General features: G+C 31.3%; 1 protein-coding gene across 2 annotated transcripts; it reads right to left on the bottom strand.

The window, feature by feature from the left end:
- Nucleotides 1–1,202: 1,202 nt before the first annotated feature.
- On the bottom strand, nt 1,203–17,357 carry IA-2 (tyrosine phosphatase IA-2). 2 transcript variants are annotated; one of them, XM_018504260.1, is made up of 19 exons: nt 17,165–17,357; nt 15,040–15,141; nt 9,187–9,240; nt 8,296–8,356; nt 7,828–7,971; nt 7,274–7,355; nt 7,001–7,101; nt 5,964–6,529; nt 5,345–5,500; nt 5,149–5,189; nt 4,882–5,052; nt 4,662–4,788; nt 4,389–4,456; nt 3,821–4,204; nt 3,427–3,648; nt 2,923–2,928; nt 1,995–2,359; nt 1,618–1,671; nt 1,203–1,540 (listed from the first exon to the last, which is right to left on the bottom strand). In XM_018504260.1, exons 2-19 carry the CDS (start codon nt 15,131–15,133, stop codon nt 1,270–1,272), a joined length of 2,967 nt encoding a protein of 988 aa, XP_018359762.1. In that variant the 5' UTR covers nt 15,134–15,141; nt 17,165–17,357; the 3' UTR covers nt 1,203–1,269. The 2 variants fall into 2 exon arrangements, with proteins under 2 accessions (XP_018359762.1, XP_018359763.1); XM_018504261.1 differs by lacking the exon at nt 2,923–2,928.

Below are 17,357 nucleotides of genomic sequence, written 5' to 3' on the forward strand. Positions count from 1 at the left end.
ATCGTCAGTCCATGATTAATAATGAACTTAATAATAATATAATTGTATTAAATAAATAAAATCTCAAATATCCGCATTTAATGATAAAAAATCGAGGTGCTAGTTAGACTTGAATCTATTAGTATAAAATCTTCCGTTTCACCGATCGATCGTACAGTGTAATAATCGTTCAGTTGACGATACATTGTGTATGCTTCGAGGAAACACCTAACGTATCTATCTGTCATTCTGTTGTCTACAAGTATTTGATCCTTGAAATAGGCCGCGTTTGAATGAGCGGAAGAGGACGTTACGCGATTAGTCGATGTAGTAAAACAGTACCATCTTACATCAGTAAAAGAAAAGATTTAAGATTCATGCACCACGTTAATATTTCAAACTGTCTTAACATATACAAGTATCGCTCTTACTTTCCCTCTCTTTACATATCATATTGTTCTTAAATTAAAAGTATTAAAAGTGTATTTAACTTAATACTTCTCTTCGATATATACGGCTCATATTTCTCATATATTTTTCATTATAGAAGTTTAAATCGACTATCATTCTTTTCGTATTTTAGGGAAATACAATCGGAATACAAAAGAAGCTCGCGACGATTGGTGCATTCTAAAACTAATTACGCGAAGGTGCGGGTCAATTGGGAAGTACCGAGCGTGTAGAAAATTCTAACGAAATTCCAACAACCGATTGATTCACTTTTTACTTCAGTAGGGTACATCGTAGTAAACAGCTAGTAAAAGTATTTAGCTTTTTCATGAAACATCGAAATTAATAGAATAGATACCTTTTATCCTCGTTCGCATCTTCATTATAATTATTTTAACCTTGAACAGTATAAAATAGCCGACATGTAATTATATAATAAAATTTCTCATACATCCTAGATAACATGCATGTTGCACAAGATATCTAAAAAACGTCTTATAGACATTTTTTAGATATAAAACATCTAAAAGAAGTCTTTTAGCTATCTTATGCAATATAAATGTTATCTAGGACCTCTCTTGCAACTAAATTTTGAAGAACAGAACTTCAAACATTTCATTGGAAAAAAATAATTTTTTTTTAATTTTTCAGAAAATTTGTAAACATGAAAAAGTAAAAAATTCTGATTTTCTAAATCTATTAGAATTAATAACCCGGGAAAAAATGTTATATATATGGACATATATATAATTATATATGAAACGTTTCTTCCTCGGGGAAGATGTTGTCAAGTCTCAATTTTATACCGTTTAGGATTAAATTTGCGTCGTAACTTTAGCTTCACTGCTCCGATTTCGTGGGTGGCGAAGAACCGGTAGCCGTAACGGATTTCTCATTTGACGATACGGGTAAAGCCTTGAGAATCGCATGTACCTCTTCCGCGACTGCCATCAGGACGAACTCGAACTGTTGTTTCGTAGCAACCATGTCGGGTCTTTGATCTCTAATATGCTCGAGAGTAGCTGCGATATCAATTTCCTTCGCTCCCTTCGTCATACGGTTTAGGACCATGTCAATCAAGCAGTAAGTACCAGTTCGTCCAGCTCCATCACTGTGAAATGATTCAGTATGAAAATACACTGAACATTACACCGATATTTCAAATACTCAATATAAAAATATAGATACCTGCAATGCACGACTATCGGGCAAGACCTCCCACGATATGATTTATTAACTTTCCTAGAAAGAGAAAAATCGAAATAACTTTAAAAGCTATTTTTAGATATGTAAAAAAAAAATAGTATTTATCATTCTTTTCTTGGATTCTTAATAATATATAAATAATTATGTACAAAACATAGTATTCTCAATTAAATCGTTCGATTTAATATTTTTATATAGATATATAATTAAATAATAATCTTTTAAAAACAATTACAATATAAGTAATAAATTATTATGTAATAATATAGAGAGAATATGAATTATATAATAAAAGAGTCGCACTTCGCGCGTATGCGTCTCCCTACAAAATACCAGTAAACAGTTAAATCGACACAAACCTACGGAACTCGAGCAGAGCCTTTGTAGAATACGGGACGCTGTTCTCCGGCCAGGAGAGGAAGTGGAATTGCGTGACAGTACGAGTCTCACAAGTGCGCAGATTTTTCAGATAGAAGGAGCGCACTAGATAATCATCGCACCAAAAATGTTCCGATACCAGATGCACCTCGTAGATGTGATAGAGCTCCGATCCTTCCTCGGGCCAATAACGATGGCACATAGCACGGCCTTCTTCGGTAAGTCGTGTCAGCATCACAATTACCACGCTGCCTTGTTCCCAAACCAATTGCCAAAAATCAGCCGTAGTCTGCGGTAATGGCCCTTGCGTGGCTATATAAGCCGGATTCCGAGGATCGTGATCCGTCTGCAACGAACAAACAATATTGTGGGTTTCAAAAAAATTCGTTAAACGCTCGGTCGGTTATAAACGATAAATTAGGTTTATTGACAAAATTTGTTGTTTCCTTCCTAATTCTTATTAAAATAAAGAAGCGTAATTTTAATAAACTTAATCGCAGTTCGCGCGAATTCAATACCTGTAAAAAAACTATCATTTCTATTCTTTTATTCTATTGACGATTTAAAGCAGGGTTGTTTCCATTGTTTCCACTCATAGGTGTTTAATTGTAACAAATAAGTGTCCCATTCAATTTTTATTATTGCTAGGTTTTACTTTTTCTTTGGATCTCTCATTTACGACACGGACATATCAATAAACATAATATGGCCATACATTGTCAACTGTGCAGTTAAAAAATACAAAGCTTGCTCTTTCGATAAACATGCTAGTTCGTTCGCTTGTGTTAAGATTATGATGCATTAATTAAAAAAAAAAGATATCTACCGCAAGCGCCAGCCTTACTTGTGCCGAGAACGATTTTGCGATTTTTAAACGATCAACTTGACATGCCCATCGACTGAACTTACCGACTTCTATATGTATATATTGCGATGACAGCCGGAAAACCGAATGTCGTACGTATTTCAGCAACGTTATCGTGAAAACGAAAATATTTATTTTATTTTTACACAAGTTACCTTGCAATATAAGATTGCATAATCTTTCATTTCTTACATCATATATATTGAATTTTTCGCGTATTGAAATATGATCCTCCTGAATCCTATTTTACTGAATATTATGCACTTAATACAATATTCTAATTTATAATAAATATTTATAATAAACAAAATATTATTTAATATTGTATATATATGTATACTATATAATCCCAACATATAATAAACATATATTCTTATAAAAGATTACGAAAGAGAGAATGACAGTTTGTATCATTCGCCGTGTTCTGCGAATTTTATTTAATATGACTAGATATACAAAACATACCTAGTTAAAAAAAAAAAATGTTTAGGCTTCAGAAGGATTCACTGAAGGAATAATGCAAAAAATATTATCATAGAAATACTTACGATTGTGGAAGCATTTATGTAGTCGGAATTATTAGCGTTTGCTAGATCGTTGAGGACTACTCGAGAATGATCATAGGGAAGTGCCGCGTTGGGACGATTCTGCTTGACATTCGCCTCGCTCTCCGCGATCTCCGTGGACGATGGTTCAGCTTCGTAAGCACACAATGCCGCCCATTCCTGATCCAGACGATCCTTATTTTTCAAATGATCTTCCATGTATTTCTGCAAATACGAGTTTGATATAGAGCGAGAAATATCAACATGAAATAACATGACTAATTTTAAATTAATCAAGCGCGACAAAAACTTCGAAAAGTTATATACTTAAAATTCTTCTAATATTCAAAATATTTCTTTTTAGTTTTTTTTCCTCTATTTTATTATTTATGCTTACAAGAACCATGTGACCGGTTGATATGTCCATATTGGTCAGAGCAGGTTCCTCGCCCCAAGAGGATGTGCTGGATCGATTGGAGGACAGATTATTGGATTCATTTTCGCGCGTCAAGCTTGTGATACGTGGTGATTCCAACTTTTCACTCGGTTGTTTCGCTTGCATTCTCGCTCTGCATAGATCTTGATAGTCCTTGGATGCTTCTGGATCCGGAGTAGCCAGCCCAGCAAGCTTAGCTCGACATTTGGCGTGACGACGCGCAATTATAAGCGTAACTACTGCGGCTGCGACCGCAGCCGCAACTCCAGCAGCTACCAATGCACCGAAAAAACTGGAACTCGTATCGCTCTCTCTAGCTACCTCCAGAGTAGCTGGTAATTTAGTCTGTAGAAAAATATGATATATTTTCTTTTGCGATTTAATCTTTGGGGCTTTTCATTATTGTAAAAAATGTGGTTTTATTGATAATATTGGTAATATTAAAATAATATTTTATTTTAATATATGCAAAAAAATTGGCAATTATTTAATCTATCTTGATAAGAAAGATATATATTTATTATAGTACCTTATCGCCTATGCCTGCTCGAATAACTTTAATTCCTAACGCATTTTGTAATTTACCACGTATGTTATCTGAAACAAAGTACATTTTAAAATACATTTTGCAGAGACAATTTGTTTTTATCTTATATATATATACATATATATATAATTTTTATGTAATATCTTATAATTTTTCTCTTCTTTAAATCTTATATTTTTTTATCTTATAATTTATGTAATATTTATATATTTTTATCAGAATTCGTATAAAATAAGTACAGTATGTAAATTGTACCGATGCTGTTAACAACGTCGGTTGCGTTGTAATTTTTGTCATTTTGAACAACTTTAAATGTTACTTCCGCACGACCCACTCGTATGTCTTTTAACGTTCCGAGAGGCAATCCCAGGAGTTCTCCGACCTACAAATTAAAAAATTTTACATTAATTTTAAAGTATTATTCATAATTAATATCTCTTTGAAATATTTTGAATTACGTGTTATTTTATTCTACCTTATTAACCACGTGTTCTCCTTCAAGCCATGTATGAAACTCTTGCTCAAACTCAATATAGACAGAATCTAAGTCAACATTCTTGTAAGTTTCTGGCCGGTCATCGCTTGTTCTGTACACATTACTGTGTAATTCTTTCTTAGTTAATGGTGCGTATACTTCGTTATTATTCTACAAGGATATGCATATATTTTGTTATTTTATTAAGATATTGATGGAATACCTACTATAATCTAATAGACAAAATACCAACTTAATTACACTTACATCCTGATTATCCATCTCGGAATAATCTTTGTCAAGAAGGGCTGCAAAAATGTAAATCAATGAAACAAAATAAAAATCTTGTAAATTGCATCTTTGGAATATCTTTACTAATAAGAACCATCTCAAAATAATAAGAAAATTGATTGTAAAACTGAAATCAAATGTAGATTTAGTTGGAAATGTACACTTTACTTACTAGCTGGAGATTGGGTTTTAAATGCGTAATTATTCGTCGAAAACGGCGGTCCAGGTTTTTTAACGTCTAGACGTTCCCTGCGTTTAAAGCCAGCCAACTCTCGTCTCCATAAAAGTGCATCTAAATCATCGTCGTACATTTCGTCATATACAGTTCCTGCGTCAAATATATTTCAATATAATAAAAAGATATTAAAGTAATCCTCTATATTGATAACAGAGGTGGGCATGTATTTAAAATATTTTTATTTAAAACACAGTATTTGCAAAATAAATGTATTTTATATTTTATATTTCAGCGGAGTACATGAAAATATTACATATTTTGTATTTAAAATCGAAAGATTGAAAGTTTTTTGTATTTTGTACTTTAAATTATAAGATTGATTGTCAATCTTAGTATTTAAAGTACAAATACAAAATACTTTTAATCTTTCATTATTAATACTGAAATACAAAATACAAAATACTTTTGCATGCTCACATGAAATACAAAATATATGAAATATTTTCATGTGCTCCACTGAAATACAAAATACGAACACAATTATGAGTAGTGTTTTTCAAATAAAAGTTTTTCAAATACGTGCCAACCCTGTCTATTAAAGTGATAAACTTACCACTTGCATCGGATGTAATTTTATATTTCCTAGGTCGCACAACTCCTCCCTCAGTGTACATTTCTCGTATTTTCGAAGAAGTATCCACGTTGGATCTCTCAATATTTGCTGAATTCTCTTCATCAATTTCGCTATTCCCATAATCAAGATCCTCATCGCGTCCCATCACTCCCCTTTTTACATCAGTATCGGAAAATTCGAAACGCAGTGGTTTCTTCCGATGCTTATATTTTCTTGAGAACGCCCTCTCATTTGTCTCGGAGGAAGGCTTCAACAATGTGTAATCAGGTGATTTTTCGTCCTGCAAGAATTCAAGGTTTGCGGACAAAAGTTGTGTGTCATAAACATTCTCATCGTCATCCTCGGGCAATGTTTCATCTCTCAAAGTATCCTCAAGTGATTCGGTAACATCATTTTGATAATCATCGATAAAGCTGAATCGACGTGTTCTAGATGGATAAAATTGCTCGCGCATATTGTTCATTGAATTTCTGTACTCGTCATATTTCTCATTATTGATTGAAGCCTGATTACTCTCATCACCTCGCCATTTCATGTATCCAGATCTGTAAACAAATTTGATGAGCTTCTGATTGTATATGTCAATAATTGTCGTTCACAACAGAAAATCGATATCTCACTTAAAAACCAATTAAAGAAATATTGAGTCATATTTTTTATCAATATATTAAATTTCTTACTTGATATATATTTAATATAAATATATAATAAATATATTTAATAAATATATTCTCTATATCCTTTCTATTCTATTTTTATTGCATTTGAATATATATTTGAATATATATAACTAATTTTTAACAATAAATGCAATAATTCATATATATTATTTATTTTATTAAAATCTCTGGTTATATTTCCAAATATAATAGAGTATAAAATTAATAAAATAATTTTTACTAAAAACTTTTTTATAAAAGCATAAATCTGAAATAGCTTATAAATTCAACATATAAATTCTAGAATGTGCTTGTATTATTTTTAATCGACCTTTCTTTGAACAAGGTAAGTCCTACCTGTCCTCAATGTCTGTGGGACGATACAAAACATCGGCCAAATTACTCTCAGGGTTTTCGTTGTCCGTAGATATTCTTAGTATGGCGACTGCTGGAACCATCTGTAAAGAATATCGACTGATTACTACGGAGTAATATTACGACCAGTTACATATTAAAAAAAATTAATTATAGCATTATCAGCAATCGATTATTTTTCAGAAAAAAATATTTTTCAATGTGTAGTTAAGAATGCATATGTGATCACGTTTACGCTCTATGATTTATACTAACTTCGTCAATAAATCCATCTTGTTCATCGAGACGTGACTTCTTTAAATATTCGCAGAGACGAAAATCACGAGCATCGTTTTGTCTGAAAATTTTTCCAAATTTTTTTGTATTAAATACTTTTAATCGATGTACATCGGTCAATATCAAGTATTGACCGACTAAAAAATTTCATAAATTATATATATATATATATGTATATATACATAAATTTCGGATTTTACAAATTTATAATTGTTACTTATTAATTTTTTGTCATATCAGATACATGTCACCATTTTTCTATATAGTATTTTGGTCTAAAAGTTTCTGTGACATAATATTAAGAATGCGTATTTAATTTAACGTGAAAAAATTAAATATTTAGCAAGCACACAACAGCGTACAATTTTCTTCTATTTTATCGCAAAAACTTTACATGATGAGAAAAATGGTGACACATCTCTAAAATCTATATATATTAAAAATGTGAAAACTCATATCAGTGCATACATATATAATCTCTTTTGATAAATTTAAGTTTATTACGACTTATAAGTTCTAACAAAGTGATGTACCCATATCGGAGATTATGCAACGAAGTTTGCACAATACATTGGGTAAATGGATGTTTCCAGTTGTATCCGTTAGATTCTATAAGACTCATCAATTGTAGTCTCATCGAGTGTAGCAGCTCCAGTTCATCGATATCAAGATTATATCTGCGCGATACAGAATAGACTTGTATTACACCACAATAACGCGTTGATTATGCTACACTTTATGTGTTGATCGCACTAAAACGTTACGTAGGTGTACGATAATAAAGGCGGTAAAGACAAAGTAGCGAGACCGTTTGACGACCCGATGTAAAATTAACCGATCGGAAAAAAAATTCAATTCCGCTTGGTTCATATACATATATTGCGTTTGCATATATCTCGAGTTGACATTTGAAATGTAGATGTTTCAGTGCGAATAATTCATGCAGAATTTTATAAATACATTACAATTTTAAGGATATGATTTTTAGCTCGTTAACTTACTGATATAAATTCTCATTCTCTAAATTCGTGTACCGAGGTATACATTTTCCGAATGCCAGATCTGAAAAAATAATGTTAATATAAAAATGTCCAGAAAGCAAAATTATTCACAAAATGTCAGCCGATTGGTAGCAAATTTGATCAGAAAAATGCAATAGATTCGATATTATCCGTATTAAATTCGTGTTTTGCCGACAAAGCCTGTTGATATAACAACAGATTAGTGGCAAATTGAGTAGAACTTGTCGAATGCAGATTTTGCTCGATCTCGAATCTACTGTCAATCTGTGTTAAACAGTTAAACTATGTGCAAATCTGCTTGGTTTCTGCCGCCAATTTGCTGTCATATAAACAAATTCTATTGTATTTCTTGTAACATTCGCCACTGTCTGCAGTATAACAGATTCTGCATCAAATTTGTAACCTTCTTGCTGACAAGATTTGTCACGTGATATTGTGCTAAATCTTTCAAGCAAACTTGGCTAACTGGAATAAATAGTGTACAAAAAGATTGTTATAGCCCTTCTACAATAAGCCGCAAGTCAGAAGTTCTAAACGAACTTAAGTCATAATCGGTGAAGTTGGCCAATAACCAACTTGAACTTGATTAAGATTGGTTAAGACTTCTGACTTGCGGCTTATTGTAGAAGGCCTATTATATTCAATTCTACTAATAACACAGTCTTTAATAAACATCATTTCGCGTCATATCATATTTAACAGTTTTAACATTAACATAATTAACTCTGATTAAACTTAAAAAATTATATAAAAATTTATTTTTAATGATCTATTTATTTCTATATTTTCTTATTATGTATATAAAAGAGATTAAGCAATTTTCATTTTATTATCAATTGTTAATTAAAGAGAACTATACAAAATTATTACCGTCAAAGCACTTTTCCGTCTGAGGGTCACATATGTCCTCGCGGAATAGACATCCTAAAAATAGAATTGTACAAAGAGTTAAGAGAAATTGTTTATATATAAGAGATATCCTGTGTGTATGTGTGTGTGTGTCGCACGCATGTGCATGCCTTTCAAATTGTAATAATTAATTAGCTTTGTCAACTCCAAGTATTTATGTCAAATGCAGATTCAAGCATGCAGAGATTCAAGCACGCAAATATTTTGACAAAGGCAGGCAATCTAATTTCGCCCTGCTCATTTGCTTATGAAACAATCGACCGGTTTGCTGTTATATTGCAACTTGTGAAACATATTATGAAATAATATTATGAAATAAATATATTCATAGATATTATGAAATAAATATAGCAGGGCGTTGAATATGTCTAGGAACAAACTAAATTTAACCATACAAATTTCTTAAAATAACTTTAGTGCGTTTCGTCATGAATAATTCTGGACAGACCTTTTGTATATTCGTATTATCATATGAAGTAAAGCGCACGTGTACCCTATCCTCATATATCATGTGTGTTTTCCATTAAAAACTCATATGTATCTATATGTATAAACTTTGACATTCCTTATAGAAGATTGCAACCATGGGAGAAAAGAAGACAGTCAAGTCAGATCGATATCAATTTTTTTTCTTTCTTACAATTCTTTGTCAGTTCATTATACAACGTTTAATAACTTTTTAACCACATTCAATCTTCGTTTCAATTATTATTCTTATTCAAGCGTTCACTCCTATTGCCTGTACTATATGTTATATGTTTTTTCTAAATTGTTTCAATTATTATTCTTTTCAATTTGCGTTTTAAATTATTTCATTTTTTCCATAAAAATAAATTATTTGTCTCTCTCTCTCTCTCTCTCTCTCTCTCTCTCTCGTAAATGTTATTATATATTCTCATCGTAATTTAATATTAAATTAAATTCTCTCATAACTAAGAATTTGATTATATCAGTTTAACTACATCAATTTGATGTCAAATAGAATGTATATATATTATGTAAAAATTAAGAGACGTAACGATTGTGCATGATTAAATAAAATTGCATATATTTAAATGAGCAAAGCTTACAATTAAATTGAAAAAATGCAGGATACATTTAATGAATACGAGTCACAATTGAACGCATTCATCTTCTTGATATGTCATTATGCTATTGTTTACTCCTTCACATAGAAAACTGAAAATAAATCACCTGAGAGCATCTGGAATATCGAAAAAGGAAGAAAAATATTACTTGTATATTTATTTACTTATTAAAAAGATTAATTTATTGAACATAAAACATTAAAACCTAGAAATTGAAGAGCAATTGAACGCCTAGTAAATGGTATACAAAATTTATAATATTTTCCAACTGTTTGCAAGAATATATATTTGAATTATGCAATATAATTTATTATATCATACAATATTTGTTAAAAGATTAAATGTTTATTTGATATATAAGTATCATAAACAGGCTAAATTTTAATTGCAATAATTGGTAATTATGAGCTACAATTTACTTAAGTATCGCAATACAGTCTTTAATAAACATCATTTCGCGTCATATCTCATAAACATATGTATATCTATTATATACTAAATATAAACATTTATTATTGGCCTTTTTGTTCAGTAAATAAAAAGCACTCTTTTACACAAAGAAAATGTCAAGATCAAATATAATAGATGATCAACGCGGATCGAGTGAACGGATAAATCGGATGTTCTATGTACATCGCATATTCACAGCAAACACGAGTCTATAATAAAATTAAAATGCAGAAACAATATAATTAAAATGTACACGAATATATGCACTTCAGTTGTAATATTGTATAAAAGGTGGTGGCTTAAAATGTGGCAGGTGTCTTAAAATAATTTACTACCACTCTTTTAAAAAAAGCACTGCCATTTCGAAACTAATTCATAAGTTACTTAGGTCGCAGTCCAATTCATGCTTATGAGCATCATTTGTCTTCAGGCTATATTCATAATCCGTTCTTATTTCAAGACTGTTTTAAATAATGTCTTAAGACGCTAATACAGCCTTCTGATTCGTTCGTGACTTCGTAAGACCATACTTAAGACGATCTTGAATATAAGATCTGACTATAAATACCGGCCTTTTTAACATTTGACAAACAACAAGGATAAAATGATTTTTAAAGCGTTGTGAGCGTGAATCGGACCACGGCCATGGTGTGGCTAGATTTAATTACATTGCTTCTGCGTTTCAATTTTATTATACACATTCGTGTTTGTTGTAAACATGCGATGTATATGTAAACATTCAATTTATCAATTCGTTCGATCCTAGTATATTTGATTTTGATATTTTCTTTGTGTAAAGCAAAAGACTGCTTTTGTTTTATGCGTTACAGGAAAAGGTCACATTTCAAGCCACCACCTTTTATGGTATCAAAAGAGTTATCTAGAATCACGCACACATACATAGTAGATAAAACGAGGTGAGAGAAGGCACGGAATAGATAAGCAAAGGGTTATGTGATATATCTGAGGGAGCGATAGAGTGTAGCGGTTTCACAGCGTACGATAGAGACATCTCGCAAGCTCACGAAGGTGGTGGCTGCGTGGGATGAACAGTTCGATAACTGTCGAGTTACTGTCGTGGGCGAAAATCGAACGCTTCCCTTCCTCTCGCTTTCTCTCTGTATGTGCATGCGCGCGCGTATGTATGTGTGTGGATGAGATGATTTTTTGTTTTACACAGAGCAGAATATGACTGAATTTAAAAAACGTTAACGATAATGATGATTGACAGGATTAGCTTTTAAAAATTTTGGTTTTCAGAAATTTTTAGATTGCTTATCTAATACGTACTATTATTTACAGTTTTACACAGATCAGATTTCCTCAACTAAAAATTTAAGATTGCGAGTCTTATTTAAAAATTGATAAAGAGTAACAAGAAATAAGTAATTGGACTCCTTATATATAAAAAATCCTTGTATATAAAAAATAATAAATTCAAAGCAAAATTTTATGTAACTTTGTACCATCTATTAAATGATATCTAAGAATATTTTTTTTGCGCGTTTCTTACCGTGCTGACTCCAAATTAGCCCTTAAAAATTGATAAATCAGAAAAAATCTTTCTTCCTTACATCTACTTTAAATCATTTATTCAATCAATATTATCACGTCAGATTTCTATTTTTTTTTTTTCTAGTATATTAATTCAGTATGTTTCATAACTTCTTCGAAACCTCCTTAGAATAAAAAGTATCTACAAAAAGAATTGAAGTGCTCCGAGCCGAGCAAAAGTCAATACAAATTGTTCTCGCATTATTAATATGATTGGTTCGTATTAAATTTCCTTCTATATTAGTTTATAATTTCATTTATCTTAGTTTGAAATCAATTTTTTTTCAATAAAATTTTCTTTGCAATTATTTAAAGTTATCAATATTATTAATACAAAATATTATTCCTCTGTTACTTCATTAATATCTGCAATTGAAAGAAGCAGTGATCAAATCTTTTAATAATCTTCTCATAATAAGCTCATAATAAGCTCATAATAAACTTTACAGAATAGAGCGGAGCTATTTCGTTCATTTCTCATGATACTGCTTATGATTCTGAGTAACATATATTTAGCATTTAAAGGTCATACTTGTACTCTCAAGATTAAACAACCATAATTGTATAAGGTAGTTACAAACACGTTACTGCAAAAATAAAAAGATAGTGTTTGTCGCCGTAAATTTTATAATACCTTAAGGTTGAAAATGGCGGAATAGCTCCGCTCTATCTTGTAGGACTATACATTGCGAATGTGACAAATGAATTTATAATATTTATACAAGCCACGCATGTGAATGAAAAGTATCCTGAGAATGATAACGAGAAATCAATGAAGATCGACGATCTTAATCTCGATTTTTTCTAAATGTGCGCTGGGAATAATATAGTATCGCAAAAGCTCACCGCTGACGTCAAACGTTGGAGGATATTACGAGCTAAAAATGTTCATCGAGTCTAGTCACGTTAATATTCTTTCTTTATTTAATAATTAACCCTAATCGGTATTCGTAGGTCCAGTGGTCCCCACTATTTTTTTCTACTATGTTGTGAAAAATTGTTCATAAAAAACGTTTTTCACAATCTTACATAACTTGTAACTTTACGTTACATAATCTTATTTATCAGATCTTGACATTGAACTTTAAGCAAAGATACATTAATTTAAAGTACTTAGGCCTACAAATATCAGTTAAAAAAATTTCGAAGCGAATATCTGTTAGAATTAAGAATTATTTTAAATGGATATACAACATTGAATGCATATACATGACGAACGTTATACATAACATAAAAATTAACTGTAAGATTAATTTGATTAATTATAATTATACTTTAATATTGCCGAGCCCTCCGAATCTCTTCGGTTTTATCCATAACGTTTAATTAATTTACATTTTCCTTCTATTATACACACATATACATATATAGTATATGGCATTATACAACTTTTATATGTATATTTTTCTCAATCATTACGTTGTAATTTTAGTCTTAAAAACGAAATGTAAGCAATAACTTCTATGGCCAGGCGCGGTTTGCTTACTTTTTCTTATATTTCTTTTCGACGTATTGTTAATCAATAAGTGCTCTTTCATGAATATAGTACAAAAGTATAATGTCACGCGTTAACTTGATAGGGCGTCAACCATTGAGGTGTACCGACCCATCATACAACCGATGTTAATATTTCAATTTCAATATGAATACCCGCATCATCGAAAACATCGATAGAAAATAAAGTTTTCTTTCGTTGAGTACCTTGAAAAAGCATTCTGCGTTTTATTTGAGATTGTATTTTAGAAAGATTCTTAGAAAAATATCAAAAATTTCAAGAACTACAGATATTTTAAAAAACTTGAATATTATGAGAGAGAGAGAGAGAGAGAGAGAGAGAGAGACTTACTATTTTACTTTAAAAAATAAATAAAAGTCTTAAAATTTTGCACATTTCGATACATTATACACAATTAATATATCATTTAAAAGCAGCAGAATTGGAATTATTTTATTTAGCTTTGCTGATTTGAAAGTCTGTATCATTTTCTCAGCGCGCTGTTACATCTACGTAATATATCCCTCATCCTTTGTTACATGTTATCACGTTTACTTCTCATATACAAAGGGTTTCCAGTTGATTGCACGGAATGTTATAACAGGTGGTTCACAGTGAAACATATCGAGTGGAACGCTTCAACGTGTGAAAAGTTATATTTCCTGTCTCTCTTTAAAAGCCTCGCTTATCGGCTCCAAGAGGAGACTTAAAGTTCATCCGCTTATTAATTGCAAAGAGGAGCGAAGCATCTTCACAACCTTGAAAAGATATTCAACGAAAGTATATAACTGCAGAACTTTTAACTTGAAATTGAAATACTTATCTATTTCAAATTGAAACATTAATATAGATATCCAGGAAAAAATGTTATATATATATGGACATGTTTTATATATAATTATATATAATTGTATATAAAATATGTCAATTTTTTATATAATTATATATAATTACTTATAACTATATATGAAACATTTTTTCCCGGATGGCGATGGAGCAATGTATATTTTCTACAAGAAGAGACAGACGACTTGATCGAAAAACATATTTTTATAAAAAATTATCATTTTTAATATTATAAATTCTCCCTTTTTCTCTTTCCATATTTTCTAATATAATCACATAAGTAATTTCACTAATTACTTGAATATTCATATCGAATATACTTTCAGAAGTAAACGTTATTATTTTCATATTTGCGGGATAATAATATTGAATTACACTCACCGACGTCGCCATCAGCCAGAACGACGACGTGATGGAGGACTAGTATACAGAGCACCAGCAGCTCCAAGCCTCCTTGCCACCGTTTACGGCCCATAGATGTTCCTATAATTATAAATCCACATCAAATCTTTATATCACTCTACTTACTATCACTTATAATTTCTACTTATTTACTCTTCAAACACTTCTCCATAGAAAAATAAAACAAACGCTATAGCCATGATTTTAACGAGTAAATAATAACTAAATAGTAACAAAATACCTAATGAGTTTATTACGCATAAACGTTACATTACACTATTTTACTCTAGTTTATTTTGCAAATGAGTTTTTCTTTTAATAGCTTTCAATGATTAAAAAGTTGTTGGAGTTACTTCAGTGGTAAATATTGCGTCAAACGTAAAATTGTATTTCGTCAACTTATTACTGGATTACTCAATACAGAAAATATACTTGGACTTGTAGCAACACTTTCTAGGAATAGTGTAAGTACTTTCCTGAGTGCATCGCTCTAAAGTACACACAGTACTCGTCCTCGAACGTAAATCCAACAAAAGCTAACACCCGACATAATTTACGCCATTTTTTTAATCAACTACAGAAATGTTACGGATTGGAATTATTTTTTATCAGACAAAAGAGACAAAGATGAAGAATGGAAAAATTATTAATCTGTCTTTTGTGACATTTGTGTATTTTATCTTTAGATGTATGAAGAAAAAAAATTGTATTTAATATCTATTTAATATATAGCATTCTATAAAAAGCAGAAAAAAACGGTAAAAATAAAAATAAATATTTTATGTCGCTGACTATTTCCAGCTTTGGATTTTTATTCCAGACATCACGATTCTCTATTTACTACTCCCAAGAGGTTTTTCCACGATTATTTATGATTATATGTGCATGTCTCATAATTGAAACATCAGATTGTAGCCATGTTCACCTAACCACCTTGGTTAGGTGAACATGGCTAATTATCTGACTGGATGAGTTCTAGTCTCTAATTCGCAATCCTCAGTCTCTAATGTGTAATATAACACAGGCTTAAAGAGACGTTAATTTACCTCTGAAAGGTTGCGTTCTGAAAATACTACCCCGAGTGTTTCCGAGTATTATTTTATCTTTGTTGTTCACCTAATATCAAACAAGGATAAAATGACACTTGAAGATATTCGCGTAGTACTTTCGAATGCAGCCCTTCAGAGACAAATTAAGCTCTCCATAAACTTGTGTCACACTACGCATTGGAGATTGAGGATTGCAAATTAGAGACTAGAATTCAATTAGTCAGATAATTTTAATTTCAATCCCTTTCGTTCTAATTGGCTGAATTCTAATCTCCAATTCGTAATCTTCAATCTCCATTGTATATAGTGTGGCACAGGCTTTATGAGAGGTCTATAATAGAAGTCGTAAGGTCTGAAGTCGTAGGAAATTGACCAATCATAGTCGGTTATTCTCCTCACATTCGATCGTGATTAGTCAATTCTTTACGATAGAACTTTACGATCACTATGTCTTCTGTTGTATACTCCACATAAGAAAGTCTGTGCGAATACATCATCCAATTTTAATCACCTCCCAGATATTATTCTCAAATATTACGGAAACGAAGAAAAAATATATGCAACTTCTATGATTTTGTTTTAAATATCTAAGTTTGCAGATCTCTCATGATAAATACGTTTAATGAATAGAATAGAATGAATGGAGTTGTATTTATTCATGCGTATTGAATGAGCAATATGAAATACGGTACTATGATAAAGTAGGTATTACCCGGTAAAAAGTGAAATAAATTTTTACTTATCTTGATAGAATTCCTTTAACCATCTATTTACATATGCACAATTGTAATGTATTTGAAAGAAAATTAGTATAAAAAGTTCTGTTTAAAAAGGCACGCGAAATTAAAATCCATTTTTTAAAACTATTTACAAAGGAACTCTTTGTACACAAGAATATGAGTTTTCTACAAACACGATTAAAAGGTGAAATTAAGAGAAAAAGGAGAGAAATGGGAGAACGAGAGAGAGAGAGAGAGAGAGAGAGAAGGGGAGGAAAAAGTGCAAGAAGAGAGAAACATGCAAGGTGGAAAGCATAAACGTAGATACGTCTTCACCTGGGCGTGACTCAACGTAGCCTTTTCACACCCTGCGGCACATCGTACGCGTCACCACGAGAAACACCGTCGGCAATGTTTCCGCTTCGCGAAAGAGCTAACGATCACCACTTGGCGGTCCTGGATGTAAGTTCCTGGACCATGTCCTTACGAACAGCTGCCGGTTCCGCCGCAGTGATGGCACTGACTGAAA

Source organism: Trachymyrmex cornetzi, unplaced genomic scaffold (assembly GCF_001594075.2).
Source record: "Trachymyrmex cornetzi isolate Tcor2-1 unplaced genomic scaffold, Tcor1.1 scaffold165, whole genome shotgun sequence".
Lineage (NCBI taxonomy): Eukaryota > Metazoa > Arthropoda > Insecta > Hymenoptera > Formicidae > Trachymyrmex > Trachymyrmex cornetzi.